This window comes from Leucoraja erinacea, chromosome 26, assembly GCF_028641065.1.
Source record: "Leucoraja erinacea ecotype New England chromosome 26, Leri_hhj_1, whole genome shotgun sequence".
Classification (NCBI taxonomy): Eukaryota; Metazoa; Chordata; class Chondrichthyes; order Rajiformes; family Rajidae; genus Leucoraja; species Leucoraja erinaceus.
In genome coordinates this window covers 29607005-29631004 of record NC_073402.1, presented here as the reverse complement: position 1 = coordinate 29631004, position 24000 = coordinate 29607005, and the positions used below count along the sequence as shown (strand labels likewise).

Below are 24000 nucleotides of genomic sequence, written 5' to 3'. Positions count from 1 at the left end.
CTCTGTGACCGCGTGGGTTTTCTCCGGGCGCTCTGGTTTCCCCCCACATTCCAAAGACGTGCGGGTTTGTACGTTAATTGGCTTCTGTAAATTGTCCCTGGTGTGTGTGTACCTGCCGTTAGCATTACGAGCCGCTATGGGACATCCACGAGCTCCGACGTACCCACTACGTACATACCCCCTACCAACCCTCACGGTCCCTCAGATCCACATCAGATCCACATCAGCCGGTCTCCTTTCCATCCACAAGTCCAACCTCCGCAGTTTTGGGGACAGAGTCTTCTCCAGGGCAGCTCCCAGGCTCTGGAACTCCCTCCCCCAACTGATCCGCAATTCCGTGTCCCTCACCATCTTCCAGTCCTGCCTCAAGACCCATCTCTTCACCTCTGCCTATCCTTAGCCCCACGTCCCCCTCCCTTTTCATCTGTGCATTAATTGCCTCGTATTGTGTTTTGTATTGAATTCTGTCTTTACTTTGTGTACTAGTCATGTCTCTACTATTTATTTCATTCCCCTTACATGTTTTTTCTCTACCTGCTAAATTTTTGTAAGGTGTCCTTGAGACTCTTGAAAGGCGCCCATAAATAAAATGTATTATTATTATTATTATACCACGAGTTTGATTTTTTTTTTAAACTCGGGAGAGCTCTTGGGTGAACTCACATCGTGGGACAGGGGCTTTAGTGTGCGGGGATCGCTAGTCTGCTCTGACTCGGTGGGCCGAAGGGCCTGTTTCCGCGCAGTATCTGTAAACTAATCCAAACTAAACGAAAAAGTGCACCCAATTGTGCGACTCATTTGAAATTGGTTTATAAACAGAAACATAGAAATTAGGTGCAGGAGTAGAGGCCATTCAGCCCTTCGAGCCTGCACCGCCATTCAATCTGATCATCCAACTCAGTATCCCGTACCTGCCTTCTCTCCATACCCTCTGATCCCCTTGGCCACACGGGCCACATCTAACTCCCTCTTAAATATAGCCAATGAACTGGCCTCGACTACCCTCTGCGGCAGAGAGTTCCAGAAATTCACCACTCTCTGTGTGAAAAAAGTTCTCCTCATCTCTGTTTTAAAGGATTTCCCCCTTATCCTTAAGCTGTGTGACCCCTTGTCCTGGACTTCCCAAACATCGGGAACAATCTTCCTGCATCTAGCCTGTCCAACCCCTTAAGAATTAAAGTTGAAATCTACCCCTTCCACGACAAACACTAAATGTTCCCAATCAGTTTTTAAGTTTAAAACAAACAATCATTGAATGGTAAACTAGATGTCCTGATATTACTGTAGAGCTGTTTAAATGTTAATGTTCCATGTCCTAATCATCTGGGAAACTGTCCTTTCATCATCAAATTACCTCGCGCACATTTGAAAGTCGATATCAAGCACAGCAGCTTCAAGAAATAATTTAATATTTTACCGGCTCTTCATTTTCCATATTACAAAAAAAAGAGCAGCATTTTTAATTTAAGTGGCGTGGAAGAATGAGATTTAAGTGACAATTGGCCAAGACAGGATTTTGATCACTAATTTTCACTTGTCATGGAACCGATGCTTCAATAACGTTTCTGTGAAAGAAGATTAAATTCCCCACGAGTAACTGGACAAAAAGCAGCTGAGCTAAACCAGCCCAGAATGTAATAACTCAGCAAGCTAAACCAGCTCGCAGTTCTAAAGGTTATACAGTTGTGATATAATTGGCATTGAGAAGCCAGCAGAATTGATAGCGCCAAGATTGGATTTGCAGTGGGAGATATCGACATGTGTGGCCTGCAGGTTGACGAGCAGCTTCTGCCCAACAACCATCAGGCTGTGGCTCGGTGGCCCAGCGGTAGAGTTGCTGCCTCGCAGCGCCAGAGACCCGGGTTCGATCCCAACCACGGGCGCTGTCTGTACGGAGTTCGTACGTTCTCCCCGTGATCTGCGTGGGTTTTCTCCGGGTGCTCTGGTTTGCTACCACACTCCAAAGACGCGGAGGTTTGTAGGTTAATTGGCTTCGGTAAAATTGTAAAATTTCCCTAGTGTGTGTAGGATAGTGTTAGCGTGGGTGGCTCGCTGGTCGGCGCGGACTCGGTGGGCCGAAGGGCTAAATGCTGGAGTAACTCAGCAGGACAGGCGGCATCTCTGGAGAGGAGGAGTGGTTAACAGCTAGTTCCATACATCCACCACCCTTGTGTGAAAAAGTTACCCTTCAGGTTCCTATTAAATCTTTCCCCCCTCACATTACACCTATGTCCTCTGGTTCTCGATTCCCCTACTCTGGGCAAGAGACTCTGTCCGTCTACCCGATCTATTCCTCTCATGATTTTGTACACCTCTATAAGAACACCCCTCATCCTCCTGCGTTCCAAGGAATAGAGACCCAGCCTGGCTCAACGTATCCCTGTAGCTCGGGCTCTCGTGTCTTGGCAACATCCTCGCAAATCTTCTCCGCACACTTTCCATTCTGTTTTCAAAAAAATGTACCCTGGCCACTTTAAGATTTATGACTGTGACTCTCTGACCGTTCCTTAAAAGCTTTCTCGGTAATGAAATTGCTAATTTCCTAATCAGTTTTAAAATGTTCCAAACCTGTCCCTTGTCATGGCACTTAGATATAAATTGTTGAGGCAAAATAGACCGAATTGAATTAACAAAGGGGATTTTTGTTATGCCATTTTTCTGTAAAAGCTGAATAACAGCATTAGAGACTGGAGCTAATCAATTCATTTCTAAACCAATTAACCTTTCACAAGGAAGAAAATGGAGGAGGCACAAAGACTTGAGTCAGGAGGTCATTCTGGGACAGAGACGCGTCTGAAACAGGCTTCCATTTAACTGTGATGCCTGCCATACAAGGAGTTACAATATCAGTCGTAGCTTCATTAATATTCCATGCTTGGCTGCAACAGCACACGTATACGACCTAGCTCTTTAGCTAATGAAAGGTTGCGTTCAAAGATATGGCCTAGAGTACAGGATGGAGTTGTGATGGTCAACCTAGTCTGAGCGGCATTCCCCCCCCCACACAACCCCTCACCAAGGAGAGAGAGAGAGAGCTGGAGCTGGGAGTAAAGTTGTTTCACAAGACCAGCACAGTGGCGCAGCGGGTGGAGCCGCTGCCTCCGGTTCCCTCCCAGGCCCCAAAGACGTGCAGGTTTGTAGGTTTCACTGTCCCCTCTGTGAATCGGACACACTAGAGGCAGGAAACATGTTCCCGATGTTGGGGGAGTCCAGAACCAGGAACCACACACAGTTTAAGAATAAGGAGTAAGCCATTTAGAACAGAGACGAGGAAACACTTTTCTCACAGAGAGTGGTGAGTCTGTGGAATTCTCTGCCTCGGGGGGCGGTGGAGGTCGGTTCTCTGGATGCTTTGAAGAGAGAGCGAGATAGGGCTCTTAAAAATAGAGGAGTCGGGGGATATGGGGAGAAGGCAGGAACGGGGTACTGATTGGGGATGATTAGCCATGATCACATTGAATGGCGGTGCTGGCTCGAAGGGCCGAATGGCCTACTCCTGCACCCATTGTCTATTGTCTAATTGCCCTGAGTGTGTAGGGAGTGGAGGAGAAAGTGGGATAAGGTAGAACATGCGTGAACAGGTGATCAATGGGCGGTGTGGATTGCCGGTCTGAAGGACATATTTAAACATTGCATCTCTGGACCTAGGCCAAAGCAAGCGTCCGTTACATTTCACCAAACACATCTGGTAATGAGCAGAGAGAGGACAGGGTTCCTCATGGATGGGTGTTTGTGGCAATTGCTCAAATGCTCAATCAAAATAATTTGTGAGCAGAACCATTTGCTGACCGCACCGGAAATCCATGTGAAGTAAGTAATAATCCACCGACCTTCCAAGCTATTCGGTTCCCTTTAGCGTCGTGTTCCATGGCGACGGGAAAATCGCCCCTTTTGTAAAACTTTCTGAAGGCGGTCGGTTTGATGGGGCGCTGTTTAAAGGCACCAGTGGCCGGTGGGCCAATAATCTGTGGGGAGAACGCAGGGAAAGAGATTAGTTCAGTTCAATTTCGTTCGGTTTCATTCACTTTATAGAAACATAGAAAATAGGTGCAGGAGTGGAGGCCATTCGGCCCTTCGAGCCTGCACCACCATTCAATATGATCATGGCTGATCATCCAACTCAGTATCCCGTACCTGCCTTCTCTCCATACCCCCTGATCCCTTTAGCCACAAGGGCCACATCTAACTCCCTCTTAAATATAGCCAATGAACTGTGTGGCCTCAACTACTTTATGTGGCAGAGAATTCCACAGATTCACCACTCTCTGTGTAAAAAAAAAAAAAAAATATCTCATCTCGATCCTAAAGGACTTCCCCCTTATCCTTAAACTGTGACCCCTTGTCCTGGACTTCCCCAACATCGGGAACAATCTTCCTGCATCTAGCCTGTCCAACCCCTTAAGAATTTTGAACGTTTCTGTGACATCCCCCCTCAATCTTCTAAATTCTAGCAAGTATAAACCAAGTCTATCCAGTCTTTCTTCATAAGAAAGTCCTGACATCCCAGGAATCAGTCTGGTGAACCGTCTCTGCACTCCCTCTATGGCAAGAATGTCCTTCCTCAGATTTGGAGACCAAAACTGTACGCAATACTCCAGGTGTGGTCTCACCAAGACCCTGTACAACTGCAGTAGAACCTCCCCGCTCCTATAAAATCCTTTTGCTATGAATGCTGACATACCATTCGCCTTCTTCACTGCCTCTGTATCTTCACCTGTACTGAGCTACAGTGAAAAACAGGAGAGCGCCCGGATAAAACCCACGCAGGTCACGGGAAGAACATACAAACTCCGCACAGAAAGCACCCGTAGTCGGGATCGAACCTGGATCGCTGGCACTGTGCAAGGCACCAACTCTACCGCTGCACCAGTTTAGTTTAGTTTAGTCTAGTTTAGTTACATGTGTACTGAGGTACAGTGAAAAGCTTCTGTAGACAGTAATGCTGAAGAAACTCAGCGGGTGAGGCAGCATCTACGGAGCGTAGGAAATAGGCAACATTCGGGTCGAAACCCTTCCTCAGACTTCGACCTGAAACGTTGCCTATTTCCTTCACTCCATAGATGCTGCTGCACCCGCTGAATTTTTCCAGCATTTTTGTCCACCTTCGATTTTCCAGCACCTGCAGTTCCTTCTTAAACGTACAGCGAAAATATTTTTTTGTTGCATGCTAACCAGTCAGCAGAAAGGCTATACATGATTACAATCGAGCCATCCACAGTGTACTGATACAAGACAACAGGAATAACATTTAGTGCAAGATGAATCCAGTAAAGTCTGATTGAATATAGTCCAAGGGTGCCCATTCTCCTGCCTTCTCCCCATAACCTCTGATACCCGTACTAATCAAGAATCTGGCAATCTCCGCTTTAAAAATACCCAATGACTTGGCCTCCACCGCCTTCAGTAGCAATGAATCCACAGATTCACCACCCTCTGGCTAAAGATATTCCTCCCCATCTCCTTTCTAACAGTACGTCCTTTAATTCTGAGGCTGCGCCCTCTGGTCCTAGACTCTCCCACTAGTGGAAACATCCTCTCCACATCCACTTTCACTATTCTGTTTGATTGTCGTGGTAGCTTTGATCAGCATAATGCAAGGTCTTTGGGTGCCCTGCAGTTACAGATGCGACACGCAATCTCGCATTCAGTGCATGCAGTAATATCTGTTGCATCATCCACTTTAAATGCCATAAATGCAAATGAAATTACATTTCCGGTTAATTGGTTAATTGATAGCGTAGCTTATCTGGAACAAGGACTGGAGATTAAATGGAAAAAGATGAATGTTAAAGCTGTCGTTGAAGGGCAGCACTGCGGCACAGCAGTGGAACGGCTGTCAATTTACCTCCTGCGTTAAATAAAGTTATATCGTATCGTCACAGCACCAGAGACCCGGGTTCGATCCTGACTGCGGGTGCTGTCTGTACATTCTCCCTGTGACCCCCAGTGGATTTTCTACGAGAACTTCGTAGTTTCCTCCCACACTCCAAAGTCGTACAGATTTGAAGGTTAATTGACTTGGTATAAAATGTTATTTAAAAATTGTCCCCAGTGTTAATGTGCAGGGGCCGGCCGCTGGTCGGTGTGGACTCGATGGGCCGAAGGGCCTGCCTTCGCTCTGTATCTCTGAACTAAACTGTATTGATGGTGTTTTATTATTAATGTTGTATTATTATTATTAATGTTTAGTGTTTTCTGAGTCATTCGTAACTGTCACTGTCTGTCATGTTGTTACTTGTGGGCGGAGCACCAAGGCAAATTCCTTGTATGTGAATACTTGGCCAATAAACTTACTTACTTTCATTTAGCTTATGCTTTGCTGTACAATCAGAAACATTAGTCTAATCACGATGACAATCACAATAATACTTTATTAGCCAAGTGTGTTTTGCAACATACGAGGGATTTCATTTGCCAAGTCGTACAAATAAAAAGCAACGGAACACACAAAACGCATTTTAACATGAACATCCACCACAGTGACTCCTCCACATTCCTCACTGTGATGGAAGGCGGGAAAAAGTTCAATCTTCCCGCGGTCAGGGGCCTCGAGCCCTCCGTTGACGGGACGATCTTCACTCCCGTAGCCGGCTGCTTTCTATTCGGGGGGGGGGGGTGGGGGGGGGGGCTCCCCCCCCCCCCCCCCCCCCCCCCCCCCCGAATAGATTGTGGTTACACACCAGAGATCCCCTAACTCAGTCCACAAAACCTCGTGCACTCAAATAGCGCGACAGAGGAAATCATTCAGTTTAGTTTATTGTCACGTGTACCGAGGTATGGGGGAAAAAGATTATTGCTGCGTGCTAACCAGTCAGCGGAAAGACAATAAATGATTATGAAGGGTCTCGACCCGAAACGTCACCCTTCAGACTAACAGTCAGGGGAAAGGGAATCGAGAAATATAGGCGGTGATGTAGAGAGATGAAGAACAATGAATGAAAGATATGCAGACACCAACAATTATAAAAGGAACGGGCCATTGGTAGCTTTATCATTGTTATTTTTTTTGCATATCTTTCATTAATTTGTTCTATATCACTGCCTATATCTCTCGTTTTCCTTTCCCCTGACTCTCGGTCTGAAGAAAGGGTCACCATCTATATCTCTCGGTCTGAAGAAGGGTCTCGACCCGAAACGTCACCTATTCCTTCTCTCCAGAGATGCTGCCTCACCCGCTGAGTTTTTTTTCCCAGCATTTTTGTGTACTTTCGACAATCTGAAAATTTTAATTTAGTTTAGAGATAGAAACATAGAAATTAGGTGCAGGAGTAGGCCATTCGGCCCTTCGAGCCTGCACCGCCATTCAATATGATCATGGCTGATCATCCAACTCAGTATCCCGTACCTGCCTTCTCTCCATACCCTTTGATCCCCTTAGTCACAAGGGCCACATCTAACTCCCTCTTAAATATAGCCAATGAACTGTGGCCTCAACTACCCTCTGTGGCAGAGAGTTCCAGAGATTCACCACTCTCTGTGTGAAAAAAGTTCTTCTCATCTCGGTTTTAAAGGATTTCCCCCTTATCCTTAAGCTGTGACCCCTTGTCCTGGATACAGCGCAGATACAGGCCCTTCAGCCCACCGAGTCCACACAGATCAGCATTTATATCCTACACACTAGGGACAATTCACAGAAGCCAAGTAACCGACAAAACCCGCACGTCTTTGGAGTGTGGGAGGAAACCGGAGCACCCGGAGAAAACCCACACAGTCACGGTCAAGAATGTACAAACTCCGTACAGGCAGCACCCGTGGTCAGGATCGAACCCGGGACTCTGGCGCTGTGAGGCAGCAACTCTACCGCTGCGCCACCGTGCCGTCTCCGATTAGTATTTTACAAGCAAACTCATTGAATATGTAATTGAATGAGCAGAGTTAATAAAGCAGTTTCATTTAACGGCCAAGTTATCTTTTTATTCCAAACAGACTGATTGCTTCACTCAAGGCAAGAACAATGATAATGCGTAGATTGGTTCATCTTACTGTGAAGGTAATGGTATTACCTGTCACAGCTGAAGCTACACTGTGACAATACCTTCTGAAGAAGAGTCTTGTTTAGTTTAGAGATACAGCGTGGAAACAGGCCCTTCGGCCCACCGAGTCCGTGCCGACCAGCGATCCCCGCACACTACACGCACACACACAGGGGACAATTTTACATTTACACCAAGTCAATTAACCTACGAACCTGCACATCTTTGGAAACCGAAGATCTCGGAGAAAACCCACGCAGGTCGCGGGGAGAGAACGTGCAAACTCCGTACAGACAGCGCCCATAGTCAGGATCGAACCCGGGTCCCCGGCGCTGTTTGGCAGCAACTCTCCCCGCTCGACCGGAACACCCGGAGAAAACCCACACCGGTCATGGGGAGAACGTGCAAACTCCGTACAGGCAGCGTACGTAGTTGAGACGTCGCCCGTTCCTTTTCCTCCAGAGATGCTGCCTGGCCCGCTGAGTTACTCCAGCCTGTTGTGCCTGTCTACACTGTGGCAATGCTGCAGGATTTGACCTTGCCCTGTCCCAACAATCCAATCCTTCTCCTCGCGATCACTGCAAATAATTCATGTGAATATAATGATCGCCTGAGTCCCCAGCCCGAGGTGAAGTCACACACAGTCGCAATTATTGGCTGAATTCATTATTCACTTCTAGCTCCAAATAGTCAGCATCATCCATTGCCCGCGGCAACCATCACGTTATAGCAGATATTTATAGATCCTATATGTCACACATCAATTATATATTATTTATAAGATGAGATAACCCGTGCATTGAGTTGGTGATGCGATCCATTGGTTGTGGTTCATCAGTAGAAGGGGCGGCAGGGTGGTGCAGCGGGTAGAGCTGCTGCCTCACAGCGCCAGAGTCCCGGGTTCGATCCCGACCACGGGTGCTTTCTGTGCGGAGTTTGTACCTTCTCCCTGTGACTGCGTGGGTTTTCCCCGGGCGCTCCGGTTTCCTCCCACACTTCCAAGACGTACAGGTTTGTCGGTTCATTGGCTTGGGTATAATTGTAAATTGTCCCCAGTGTGTGTGGGATAGTGTCAGCGTGCAGGGGTCGCTGGTCGGCACGGACTCGATGGGCCGAAGGGCCCGTTTCTGTGCCGTGTCTCCAAAGCCTAAACATCTCCCCTCAACCTTCCAGAGAAAACATTCCAAGAATGTCTAACCTCTTCAAGTAGCAGATACCCTCTAATCCAGGTATCATTCTGGGAAACCCCTCTGCATTGTTTCCAAAGTAGGTCATCAGAACTGCACGCAACACTTCAAAGGCAGTGGAGGGTTAGACTAAACATAGAAAATTAGGTGCAGGAGTAGAGGCCATTTGGCCCTTCGAGCCTACACCGCCATTCAATATGATCATGGCTGATCATCCAACTCAGTATCCCGTACCTGCCTTCTCTCCATACCCCCTGATCCCTTTAGCCACAAGGGCCACATCTAACTCCATCTTAAATATAGCCAATGAACTGTGGCTTCAACTACCTTCTGTGGCAGAGAATTGTGAAAAATGTGTGAAAAATGTTTTTCTCATCTCGGTTCTAAAAGACTTCCCCCTTATCCTTAAGCTGTGACCCCTTGTTCTAGACTTCCCCAACATCAGGAACAATCTTCCTGCATCTAGCCTGTCCAACCCCTTAAGAATTTTGTAACTTTCTATAAGAAAAAAGAGTCACATCATCCTTATCTGGCCTCGACCCGAAACGTCACCTATTCCTTCGCTCCATAGTTGCTGCCTCACCCCCTTGAGTTTCTCCAGCATTTTTGTCTACCTTCGATTTTTCCAGCATCTGCAGTTCTTTCTTAAACATTGTGCTTTGCAGAGTCATGTAAGGATGGCTATTTTCACACTTCATCTGCAGCAATTCATCACACGTCTTATCTCAAACACACTAAACATTAGGTGTTGATTTTCGCATCTCTCACAGGCAATCACTCCTGCTGCCTCTAGTCCTGTAAGCAAGGGATTGGTGGCAGGTGTTTCTACTGGGATTTACTGCCAGAGTCTGGTTTTGTATCGAACACAAAGTGCTGGACGAATCAGTGTCTCTTGGGTCTGAAGAAAGGTCCTGGCCTGAAAAGTCACTCAGCGGGACAGGCAGCATCTCTGGAGAGAAGGAATGAATGGGTGACGTTTTGGGTTGAGAGCGTTCTTCAGTCTGAAGAAGGTTCCCGACCTGAAACGTCAACCATTCCTTCTATCCAGAGATGGTGGCCATGATGGGCCGAGAACTACTCCTAGAACTTGTATGTAATTGCTGATCAGCATGGAGGCTCGGTGCAGTGGTAGAGTTGCTGCCTCTCAGCACCAGAGACTCGGGTTCGATCCTGACTACAGGTATTGTATTGTATTCAAATTTATTGTCATTGTCTCAATTTGAGACAACGAAATGAATTTCCCTTACAGGCAGTACCCATATTAAAAATAAAATTGAAATTGAATTAAAAAAAAAAAAAGCACAAACACAAAAAGTCCACGACACAACATAACATAAATGGCACCAAGGTGAGGATGGCACCAGGTGCTGTCTGTACGGAGTTTGTACGTTCTCCCCAAGTCCGTGCCCGCCAACACTAGTTCTATCCTAACAGAGGCCAATAAATCTGCATGCCTTTGGAATGTGGGAGGAAAACCCACGCAGCTCACAGGGAGATCGTACAAATCCCATACACACAGCACCCCTGCTCAGGATCCAACCATTCTGAAGGAGGGTCTCGACTCGAAACATCACCCATTCCTTCTCTCCAGAGATGCTGCCAGTCCCGCTGAGCTACTCCTGCATTTTGTCTCTATCGTTGGGACTAGCCCAGTATGTCAACTTGTTTGGCATTGGAAAAGATGGGCCGAAAGGCCTGTTTCCACGTGGTACACCTCTATGACTCCACATTGAACGGCAATAATAGATATCGATATATAGATATGCCATTTATTGTCACTATACATGTACAATGAGATTAAAAGCTGCTCGTACTCAGTGCATACATATAATTGAGTACAAAAAACAAGAAACAGAAAACAAAAACAAAAGGGAGAGGGGGGGGGGGGGATAGGTGCACAATTCTGCGGCGCTATAGTCAAGTCAAGTCAAGTCAAGTTTATTTGTCACATACACATACGAAATGAAATGAAAGTGGCAATGCTCGCGGACTTTTGTGCAAAAGACAAACAACCAAACAACCAAACAAATTATATACATAGAAACATAGAAACATAGAAATTAGGTGCAGGAGTAGGCCATTCGGCCCTTCGAGCCTGCACCGCCATTCAATATGATCATGGCTGCACAATCATAACACACATATTCTTTTACATAATAATTGCAATGCAATGATATCAATATAATCAATGCAAGGTAGACAAAATCGCTGGAGAAACTCAGCGGGTGCAGCAGCATCTATGGAGCGAAGGAAATAGGCAACGTTTCGGGCCGAAACCCTTCCGGGTTTCGGCCCGAAACGTTACCCATTTCCTTCCTGAAGGGTTTTGGCCTTTCGGGCCAGACTTGCAGCCCGAAACGATGCCCATTTCCTTCGCTTTTCCAGCGTCTGCAGTTCCTTCTTAGACACAATAATCAATGCAACTTTAAATTTGAGGCACAATCGCACATGGATAAAAACATGGAGCAACTTAATTGACCAAAGACCATGTCTGCCTCCTTGATTGATCTTGTTTTTGTTCAACGTCATTATAAAACAAACCTTTGGATCCAGCAGGCAGGATAGAGAGATGTCGGTGAATTAGTACCCAGGCGGGATGGAGGCAAGACAGTAACATCCATCTTCTCTTCAAGGTACAAGGCAGTTTGACAGCATTTGCGGACATCAAGGTCACAGCTTCGCTTGCGTTTGGGAGACTGCCCAAGCTGATGTGATTGATTGGCTGGAAGCAACACAGCGAAACGGCAGGGCTCTGCGGACTGTTGTTGAGCATAGAAACATTGAAACATAGAAAATAGGTGCAGGAGGAGGCCATTCAGCCCTTCGAGCCAGCACCACCATTCATTGTGACCATATAACCATTTAACAATTACAGCACGGAAACAGGCCATCTCGACCCTACAAGTCCATGCCGAACAACTTTTTTTCCCTTAGTCCCACCTGCCTGCACTCATACCATAACCCTCCATTCCCTTCTCATCCATATGCCTATACAATTCATTTTTAAATGATACCAATGAACCTGCCTCCACCACTTCCACTGGAAGCTCATTCCACACCGCTACCACTCTCTGAGTAAAGAAGTTCCCCCTCATGTTACCCCTAAACTTCTGTCCCTCAATTCTGAAGTCATGTCCTCTTGTCCTATTCTCAAAGGGAAAAGCTTGTCCACATCAACTCTGTCTATCCCTCTCATCATTTTAAAGACCTCTATCAAGTCCCCCCTTAACCTTCTGCGCTCCAGAGAATAAAGACCTAACTTATTCAACCTTTCTCTGTAACTTAGTTGTTGAAACGCAGGCAACATTCTAGTAATCTCCTCTGTACTCTCTCTATTTTGTTGACATCCTTCCTATAATTGGGCGACCAAAATTGTACACCATACTCCAGATTTGGTCTCACCAATGCCTTGTACAATTTTAACATTACATCCCAGCTTCTACACTCATGGCTGATTGTCCCCCTATCAATAACCCGTGCCTGCCTTCTCCCCATATCCCTTTACTCCACTAGCCCCTAGAGCTCTATCTAATGCCCCTGTCCCACTTGGGGAACCTGAACGGAAACCTCTGGAGACTTTGCGCCCCACCCCAGGTTTCCGTGCGGTTCCCGGAGGTTTTTGTCAGTCTCCCTACCTGCTTCCACTACCTGCAACCTCCGGCAACCACCTGCAACCTCCGGGAACCGCACGGAAACCTTGGGTGGGGTGCAAAGTCTCCAGAGGTTTCCGTTCAGGTTTCCTAAGTGGGACAAGGGCATTACTCTCTCTTAAATCCATCCAGTTACTTGGCCTCCACTGCCCTCTGTGGCAGGGAATTCCATAAATTCACAACTCTCTGGGTGAAAACGTTTTTTCTCACCTCAGTCTTAAATGACCTCCCCTTTATTCTAAGGCTGTGGCCCCTGGTTCTAGACTCGCCCAACATTGGGACCATTTTTCCTGCATCTAGCTTGTCCAGTCCTTTTATAATTTTATATGTCTCTATAAGGTCCCGTATAAGATCACAAAACCTAAACCTAAACATGGCTGGGATCTGGACTTCACCTTGAGTATTTTTTCCCCACCGCTCCCAGTGAAGGGAGAGTATACAAAACCGGCAAGCAACACAATGAAATCCAATTCCCTCTGCTTATCCCGTGCTGTAAGGGCCAAGAAACGTCGACAATGAACGAGGCAGATTTTGATGCCAAGAATCCAGTGTTTTTCTCAGCCCATTAGGAGAGGAACAACTTGCATTTAATTCTATGAAACGTAAAACCAAAAAAAAAGAGCACTTTGAGAGGATTTCTGATCAGCATTCTCCGCTCCGTTCGACAAGCCGCGCTCTCAATTCGTCCCAACCCCAGAGCACAATCATCAGCAGAGATTACAGATATCACAACTTTGCAACAGCTGCTCTTCGGGAAAGCTTCTAAACAATTGCACTTCTCAGAAAACAAAACATATTTTCATTGCTTATTGATTTCCATCCTCAGCCCATCAGCCCGTCAATGGTAGTTGCTCCTTCATCACTCTCTCCACTAATTGATTTTTCTTTTTTTATTACACAAAGCGCAGGTTCCAGCCCTTCTATCTCCCGCTGCAGATGTCAAAAGACATTACACTTGCTGAGCCAAGACATTTATTTCAGCTATTGTTAACAAAGCAAGTTTTAACCGACTTTTGATGTATCATGATATTCCGTAAAAAAAGGATAAACGATACATTTGTACGGCAATATGGTGGAACAGCATGTATACATAGAGTGATACAGCATGGAAACAGGCCCTTCAGCCCAACTTGCCCATGCCGACCAACAAGCCCCATCTACACTAGTCCAACTTACCCATATCCCTCCAAACCTGTGCTATCCATGCACCGGTCTAAATGTTTCTGAAACGTCGCGATAATCCCTGCCTCAACCACCTCCTCCGGCAGTTCGTTCCACACACCAAGAGTCAAGTCAAGAGAGTTTATTGTCATATGTTCCAGATAGGACAATGAAATCCTTGCTTGGCCTCAGCACAACAGGATATAGTCGGCACAAATACAGAGCATATCATATCAGTGTGTCCATACACCATTATATAAATATATACACACACACACATCAATAAATTAGCAGATAAAGGACAAATAAACAGATAATGGTCTATTAGTGTTCAGAGATTTGTTTCAGTTGAGTTTAATAGCCTGATGGCTGTGGGGAAGCAGATATTCCTGAACCTGGACGTTGCAGTCTTCAGGCTCCTGTACCTTCTACCACCCACCACCCTTTGCCTGAAAAAGTTACCCCTCAGATTCCTATAAAATCTTTCCCCCTCTCACCTTAAACCTCGCGCGCTCTGGTTCTCGATTCCCCCACTCTGGGCAGGATTCTCTGTGTGTCTATCCGATCTATTCCTGTGTAATAGCATCTTCCAACATCTGTGTGTATATACACAGAGCGGCCTCGGAAGTAAGGACAGCAGCTGGTGGAGTTGCTGCCCCACAGCAGCAGAGACACGGGTTCAATCCCAACCGCGGGGGCTGTCCGTGTGGAGTTTGCACGTTCTCAGTGTAATTCTTCAAGTGGGTTTTCTCCGGGTGCCCTGGTTTCCCACCACATCCCAAAGACATGCAGGCTTCCGGCCGGGACTTTACTTCAGAAATAGAGTCGTAGCAGTCGAAAGCCGTGACCACCAGGTTCCCAGCCACCCTCATGCTCTTGAATATTACAAAACATTAAGCCAGGAAGCGAGCGGGCAAGATCATCCCTGACCCCTCTCACCCTGGCCACAAACTCTTTGAATCACTTCCCTCTGGAAGGCGACTCCGGATTGTCAAAGCTGCCACAGCCATACATAAAAACAGTTTTTATCCACGAGTAGTTGCTCTACTCAACAGCCAAAAATCTGTAGCCTCCCTTTGATCTGGTATTTTGTTGGTTCACATGCTTAAAAAATGGTGTTTTATCAAAAATGTTTTATTATTATTAATGTTTAGTGTTTTCTGAGTCATTCGTAACTGTCACTGTATGTCATGTTGTTACTTGTGGGCGGTGCACCAAGGCAAATTCCTTGTATGTGAATACTTGGCCAATAAACTTACTAACTTACTTAACTAAACTATGCACTAAATGATAGCCTGTCTCTAGTTGCATGTTGGGCTTTCTTACACTACTATTGGGGAATATTAACTAATTAGTATTTTTTTTGTTTATTGTAGGTTCTCTATGAGTATCATGTTTACACACCTAGTACGCTGCTGTAAGTAAGAATCGGATTGGTTCACTGTTGGATCTCATGACCATTAAGCACTCCTGACTGTTTTGGTTAGTTTAGAGATACAGCGCGGACACAGGCCCGAGTCCGCGCCGACCAGCGATCCCCGCACGCTAACACTATCCTACACACACTAGCGACAATTTACAATTTTACCAAGCCAATTAACCTACAAATCTGTACGTCTTTGGAGTGTGGGATTAACCCGGAGGAAACCCTGCACGGGGTCACGGGGAGAACGTGCAAACTCCATACAGACAAACACCCGCAGTTGGGATCGAACCCGGGTCTCTGGCGCTGTTATGCCCCTGTCCCCACTTAGGAAACCTGAACGGAAACCTCTGGAGACTTTGCGCCCCACCCAAGGTTTCCGTGCGGTTCCCGGAGGTTTTTGTCAGTCTCCCTACCTGCTTCCACTACCTGCAACCTCCGGCAACCACCTGCAAAAACCTCCGGGAACCGCACGGAAACCTTGGGTGGGGCGCAAAGTCTCCAGAGGTTTCCGTTCAGGTTTCCTAAGTGGGACAGTGGCATAATTAAGGCAGCAACTCTACCGCTGCGCTACCCCAGTGCCAGCGGTAGAGTTGCCATCGCAGTAGGAAGGAACTGCAGATGCTGGTTTACACCGAAGATAGACACAAAATGCTGGAGTAACCCGGAGGGCCAGGCAGCATCTCTGGAGAGAAGGAATGGGTGACGATTCGGGTCGAGACCCTTCTTCGGAAAATACCCTGGACTCTTTGTTGAGTGACTGGGCAAGGCTATGGAACAAAGCCGCTGTGGGCAAGGAAGTATACTTTAACGTTTTTCTACACCAAGCTGCAGAAATCTACCCACGGCACGAGAAGGGCAAATGCTCAGGTTAAAGCCAGGATTCAAGATTCAAGATTCAAGATTCAATTTAATTGTCATTTGGACCCCTTGAGGTCCAAACGAAATGCCGTTTCTGCAGCCATACATTACAAACAAATAGACCCAAGACACAACATAATTTACATAAACATCCATCACATAGCTGTGATGGAAGGCCAAAAAAACTTATCTCTCCACTGCACTCTCCCCCCCCCCCCCCCCCCCCGATGTCAGAGTCAAAGTCAAAGCCCCCGGCTGGCGATGGCGATTGTCCCGCGACCATTAAAGCCACGCCGGGTGGTGCGAGGTCGCACACCGGGTCTTGGTGTTAGAGCCCCCGGCGTGCGCTCGCAGAGTCCCGCGGCCCTTCCAAGCCGCGCGGGGCGGTGATGTCAGGCCCCGCTCCAGGGCGTCGGGTTCCCATCGTAAATGACACATATCGAGTATTAGTCTCAAGACACCAATCAAAGACTTCAGTTTGGGCCGCCTTATCTCAGGCCAGTCTGCATGCAGTTGATGAATGACCTCAATTACTGTGTTGTTGTCACTAAATACATGGCTGCGTTAGGTAATGCCCTGATCCAACAGTTTGATCAAGTACCCTTTACTTTAAAGTTATGTTGTATATCAGCTCTCCCTCACTCACTCATAATCCACCAACAGGTCCCTTTGTGACTTGTTTAACAAGTCCCCCTCGTCTCTTAGCCAGAAATATTCACCATCCACAAACGAGCAGTAAAATGTTTAGTTTAGAGATACAGCATGGCAACAGGCCCTTCTGCCCACCCACTCTGCGCTGTATACATCTGGAAAATTAATCATCTGGCCTTAATGTAGTCTTTCTGTTGGGGGATTTCAGGCTTGAGAGATACCGTGTGGAAACAGGCCCTTCGGCCCACCGAGTCCGTGCCAACCACTAATTCTATCCTGCACACCAGTGTACGATGTACAGGAGCCAACTAACCCACAAATCTGGAGTGTGAGAGGAAACCGGAGCACCCAGAGAAAACCCACGCAGGTCACGGGGAGAGCGTGCAAACTCCGTACAGACAGCACCCGTAGTCAGCATGGAACCTGGGTCTCTGGCGCTGTGAGGCAGCGACTCTACCGCTGCACCACCGTGGCGTTTGTGTATTAGACACAGCATCCGCAGTTGTTTGTTTCTACGCAGCCATAATTCTACCTGGACCTGCGTCTAATTGATTGTTGAAATATCATGTTTATCCCACTTATCTCGAAAGTAGCTGACGGCTTTGGAGCTTGTCTTCCCAGCTCCCACAATAAATGCGGCAAACCTGTTGAGAATTTTCATGAACGCCAATATCGCTTTTAATTAAACGTGAAACAGAAAGCTTTCAATCAATAACAAATCCATAACATTGTTTAGCAAATCTTACTGCAATGTCAGGCAATGCAATTCACTGCCAATCGCTGCAATGTTTAACCTAAACTGGGAAATTGCAAGAAGGGACTGCAGATGCACGTTTATCCCGAAGATAGGCACAAAATGCTGGGGTAACTCAGCCGGTCAGGCAGCATCTCTGAGCAAGTAAATAAGTAATTAAGTTTATTGGCCAAATATTCACATACAAGGAATTTGCCTTGGTGCTCCGCCCACAAGTAACAAGATGACATACACTGACATCGCAGTCGTTGCCTCAAAAAGGCTGGCAGTGTCATCAAAGACCCACACCATCCTGGCCACACACTCATCTCCCTGCTACCTTCAGGTAGAAGGTACAGGAGCCTGAAGACTGCAACAACCAGGTTCAGGAATAGCTACTTCCCCACAGCCATCAGGCTATTAAACCTGGCTCGGACAAAACTCTGAACATTAATAACCCATTATCTGTTATTTGCACTTAATCAGTTTATTTATTCATGTGTGTGTATATATTTATATAATGGTATATGGACACACTGATCTGTTTTGGAGTAAATGCCTACTATGTTCTGTTGTGCTGAAGCAAAGCAAGAATTTCATTGTCCTAAACAGGGACACATGACAATAAACTCACTTGAACTTGAACTTGAACTTGACTCGAAAAACACTAAACATTAATAGTAATAAAACATTAATGATAAAACACCATTGCTCAAGCATGTGAACCAACAAAATACCAGATCAAAGGGAAGCTACAGATTTTTGGATGTTGAGTAGAGCAACTACTCGTGGATAAAAACTGGGAGATTGGAAAAGCGAAGGAATGGGCGACGTTTCGGGTCGAGACACTTCTTCAGACTGCGAGTCAGGGGAGGAGGAAGACAGAGAGATAAGGAAGCGTAAGGTGTGAAAACGAGACATCAAAGGGGACGTAGTTCAAGGAAAAATGTACAATAGATCACTGTTAGAAACAAAAACATAGAAACATAGAAATTTGGTGCAGGAGTAGGCCATTCGGCCCTTTGAGCCTGCACCGCCATTCAATATGATCATGGCTGATCATCCAACTCAGTATCCCGTACCTGCCTTCTCTCCATACCCTCTGGTCCCCTTAGCCACAAGGGCCACATCCAACTCCCTCTTAAATATAGCCAATGAACTGTGGCCTCAACTACCCTCTGTGGCAGAGAGTTCCAGAGATTCACCACTCTCTGTGTGAAAAAAGTTCTTCTCATCTCGGTTTTAAAGGATTTCCCCCTTATCCTTAAGCTGTGACCCCTTGTCCTGGACTTCCCCAACATCGGGAGCAATCTTCCTGCATCTAGCCTGTCCAACCCCTTAAGAATTTTGTAAGTTTCTATAAGATCCCCCCTCAATCTCCTAAATTCTAGAGAGTATAAACGTTAGCTCGGGGAAGGTGACAACGAAGCACGCAGAGATAAAATTTAAGTTGGACAAAAGTGCTGGAGAAACTCAGCGGGTGCAGCAGCATCTATGGAGCGAAGGAAATAGGCAACGTTTCGGGTCGAAACCCTGAAAGGGTTTCGGTCCGAAACGTTAACTATTTCCTTCCTGAAGGGTTTTGTCCCGGGTTTTGTCCCGAAACGTTGCCTATTTCCTTCCTGAAGGGTTTCGGCCCGAAACGTTGCCTATTTCCTTCGCTCCATAGATGCTGCTGCACCCGCTGAGTTTCTCCAGCACTTTTGTCTACCTTCGATTTTCCAGCATCTGCAGTTCCTTCTTAAGCAGAGATAAAATTTAATCAGGAGGACAGTGGTTGGAGAACTGGGATGGTGGAGGGGTGGAGAGAGAAGGAAAGCGAGGGTTTGGGAGGTTTATTTGAGTTTATTTTTTAGTTTGGTTCATTATTGGGAACCGAGGTACAGTGAAAAGCCTTTGTTCCAGGAGAAGGGGTCACAGCTTAAGGATAAAGGGGAAATCCTTTAAAACCGAGATGAGAAGAACCTTTTTCACACAGAGAGTGGTGAATCTCTGGAACTCTCTGCCACAGAGGGTAGTCGAGACCAGTTCATTGGCTATATTTAAGAGGGAGTTAGATGTGGCCCTTGTGGCTAAGGGGATCAGAGGGTATGGAGAGAAGGCAGGTACGGGATACTGAGATGGATGATCAGCCATGATCATATTGAATGGCGGTGCAGGCTCGAAGGGCCGAATGGCCTACTCCTGCACCTAATTTCTATGCTTCTATGTTTGGGTGCCATCCAGACCAACTACACATGAACGTAACCAAGCCAAACTCAAATACAACTGTTCAATTAGTAAAATGTGTAGGAAGGAGCTGCAGATACTGGTTCGCATGGAAAACTTAGAAAATAGGTGCAGGAGTAGGCCATTCGGCCCTTCGAGCCTGCACGGCCTCACACTGTGCAGGCTCAAAGCCTTCACACTGAAGATGGACACACAATGCTGGGGGAACTCAGCGGGTCAGGCAGCATCTTCTGGAGAAATGGAACAGGTGACGTTTCATAAACGATAGGAGGAGAATTAGGCCATTCGGCCCTTCAAATATACACCACCACTCAATCATGGCTGATCTATCTCTCCCTCCTAACCCCATTTCCCTGCCTTCTCCCCATAACCCCGGACACCTGTACTAATCGGGGATCTATCTATGGTAGACACAAAATGCTGGAGGAACTCAGCGGGTGAGGCAGCATCTCTGGAGAGAAGGAATGGGCGATGTTTCCAGTCGAGACCCTTCATCTCTGCCTTTAAAATATCCATTGGGACCCTCTGAGGAAGGGACTTTCTCCAGAGCGCTGCCTGACCATGCTGAGTTACTCCAGTATTTTGTGCCTAGCTTCATAGAAACATAGAAAATAGGCGCACGAGGAGGCCATTCGGCCCTTCGAACCAGCACCGTCATTCATTGTGATCATGGCTGATCGTCCCCTATCAATAACCCGTGCCTGCCTTCTCCCCATATCCCTTGACTCCACTAGCCCCTAGAGCTCTATCTAACTCTCTCTTAAATCCATCCAGCGACTTGGCCTCCACTGCCCTCTGTGGCAGGGAATTCCACAAATTCACAACTCTCTGGGTGAAAACGTTTTTTCTCACTTCAGTCTTAAATGGCCTCCCCTTTATTCTAAGACTGTGTGGCCCCTGGTTCTGGACTTGCCCAACATTGGGACCATTTTTCCTGCATCTAGCTTGTCCAGTCCTTCTATAATTTGATATGTTTCTATAAGATTCCCCCTCATCCTTCTAAACTCCAGTGAATACAAGCCTAGTATTTTCAATCTTTCCTCATATGACAGTCCCGCCATCCCAGGGATCAATCTCGTGAACCTATGCAGCACTGCCTCAATCACAAGGATGCACTTCCTCAAATTAGCGGGACCAGTATCAACCAGCATCTGTAGTTCCTTCCTACCACATAGCAAAGCCTCTAGGACTCACAGGGGAAATCTGTGAAGGTAGACACAAAAAGCTGGAGTAACTCAGCGGGACAGGCAGCATCTCTGGGGAGAAGGGATAGGTGACGTTTCATGGTCATGGCCCGTCTCCAAACCGATTCAGAAATCTGTGCTCTGGGTGCGGATCAGTTGTAAACATCAGAGCCATTTATTGGCAGATTCCAAAGCTTCCACTATCCAAAATTAAACCTCGACATTAATTTGTTCGACGCTGATCTATCAAGAGAATTAAAAGAAAGAAAGAGAACAAACAAAGGAGAGGGAGAATCAACATGAGCACATTAAACCACTTACAGTCATTTATTGAAATATTTTCTAATCTTCCAACCACCGTCGATCAATATGCACCAGCGTGCGAATGGAAATGAGTCTCAGAGGGCTTATAAACCCTGGCTGCTGCCAACTCGATGTATAAAAATGCCCATCTGAGTTGTAATTTAGTTAGTGTAAGTGCACAACTTTGCTGACTTTCAAAAGAGAGAATACATTTTTCTCTTGTGGAGACATTTAACATTTATACATATTGCATGCTTAAAAAAACAAATGGTTTAGATGTTTGGGAACGTGGGCCCTGTTGATAATACGTTTCATTATCTGCATCTCCTCCGCTGGTACAACAAGCTACTCGATTATTATAAAGGGGGCATTAAACATGAATAGCGTGACAACTGTCTTTGATGGTCTCCCAGTTTTGGCACTGCTGGTAAGAATAATTCCAAGCTAATTTCTACATCCTGGTCATGTGTTAGTTTAGCCGAGTTACGTTTAGAGATACAACAATTTAGAGATCAACAACTAAGTTACAGAGATAGGTTGAATAAGTTAGGTCTTTATTCTCTGGAGCGCAGAAGGTTAAGGGGGGACTTGATAGAGGTCTTTAAAATGATGAGAGGGATAGACAGAGTTGATGTGGACAAGCTTTTCCCTTTGAGAGTAGGGAAGATTCAAACAAGAGGACATGACTTCAGAATTAAGGGACAGAAGTTTAGGGGTAATATGAGGGGGAACTTCTTTACTCAGAGAGTGGTAGCGGTGTGGAATGAGCTTCCAGTGGAAGTGGTGGAGGCAGGTTCATTGGTATCATTTAAAAATAAATTGGATAGGCATATGGATGAGAAGGGGATGGAGGGTTATGGTATGAGTGCAGGCAGGTGGGACTAAGGGGAAAAAAGTTGTTCGGCACGGACTTGTAGGGCCGAGATGGCCTGTTTCCGTGCTGTAATTGTTATATGTTATATGGTTATACAGCGTGGAAACAGGCCCTTTGGCCCACACTGCCCACAATCACCCGTCCGCAAGCTCCAAGCTAGACTCTAGGGACGATTTACATGGGTCCAATTAGCCTGCAAGCCTGTACGTCTCTGGAGTGTGGGAGGAAACCGGAGCACCCGGAGAAAACCCACGCAGTCACACGGAGAGGTACAAACTGCGTGCAGACAGCACCCGTAGTCAGGATCGAACCCGGGTCTCTAGTGTTGTAAACATAGAAACATAGAAACATAGAAATTAGGTGCAGGAGTAGGCCATTCGGCCATTCGAGCCTGCACCGCCATTAAATATGATCATGGCTGATCATCCAACTCAGTATCCTGTACCTGCCTTCTCTCCATACCCCCTGATCCCCTTAGCCACAAGGGCCACATCTAACTCCCTCTTAAATATAGCCAATGAACTGGCCTCAACTACCCTCTGTGGCAGAGAGTTCCAGAGATTCACCACTCTCTGTGTGAAAAAAGTTCTTCTCATCTCGGTTTTAAAGGATTTCCCCCTTATCCTTAAGCTGTGACCCCTTGTCCTGGACTTCCCTAACATCGGGAACAATCTTCCTGCATCAAGCCTGTCCAACCCCTTAAGAATTTTGTAAGTTTCTATAAGATCCCCTCTCAATCTTCTAAATTCTAGAGAGTATAAACCAAGTCTATCCAGTCTTTCTTCATAAGACAGTCCTGACATCCCAGGAATCAGTCTGGTAAACCGTCTCTGCACTCCCTCTATGGCAATAATGTCCTTCCTCAGATTTGGAGACCAAAACTGTACGCAATACTCCAGGTGTGGTCTCACCAAGACCCTGTACAACTGCAGTAGAACCTCCCTGCTCCTATACTCAAATCCTTTTGCAATGAGGATTGCAACTCTAAATTACTTTGTTACACAAAGGGTGGTGGGTGTATGCTACCATCTGCCTGAGGAGGTAGTGGAGGCAGGTATTAAGATAGGGAGACACAAAATGCTGGAGTAACTCAGCGGGACAGGCAGCATCTCTGGAGAGAAGGAACGGATGACGTTTCGGGTCGAGACCCTTCTTCAGACTGATCAGACAGACAGGTACATGGATTTGAAAAGTTTAGAGAGAGATGGGCCAAACACAGACAGGCGGGAGTGGTATAGATGCGGCATGTTGGTCAGCATGAGCAAGTTGGGCTGAAGGGCCTGTTTCCATGCTGTATGATAAAGAGCAGAGACTGGAACCCTGTCCAAAGTACCAGTAGATTTTACCATCTTGATAATACAATTGCATTTTTTATGCTACATTGATAAAGTATCTTTTAACGTATAATGCTACATTTGCAAACGCAGAGTGACTAGAACAATGAAGCCGCAAGGAACTGCAAGTGGCGGTTTACAAAAAAAACGTGCTGGAGTAACTCAGCGGGTCAGGCAGCAACTCTGGAGAACACAGATAGGTGACGTTTCAGGTCGGGAGCCTTCTTCAGCAATGCTGCCTGACCCACTGAAGCACTCCAGCACTTGGTGTTTTTTTTTGTTCAAGAAGGAACTGCAGATGCTGGAAAATCGAAGGTAGACAAAATTGCTGGAGAAACTCAGCGGGTGCAGCAGCATCTATGGAGCGAAGGAAATAGGCAACGTTTCAGTCTGAAGAAGTGTTGCCTATTTCCTTCGCTCCATAGATGCTGCCACAC

At 46.5% G+C, this 24000-nt stretch overlaps 1 protein-coding gene across 1 annotated transcript in view; it reads right to left on the bottom strand.

Moving 5' to 3' along the window:
• pacrg (PARK2 co-regulated) overlaps positions 1-24000 on the bottom strand; it is a 160718-nt gene that overhangs the window by 123122 nt on the left and 13596 nt on the right. The window contains exon 2 of the mRNA XM_055656604.1: positions 3831-3965. Coding sequence (XP_055512579.1) covers positions 3831-3965 — 135 coding nt within the window. The remainder of the gene's footprint in view (positions 1-3830; positions 3966-24000) is intronic.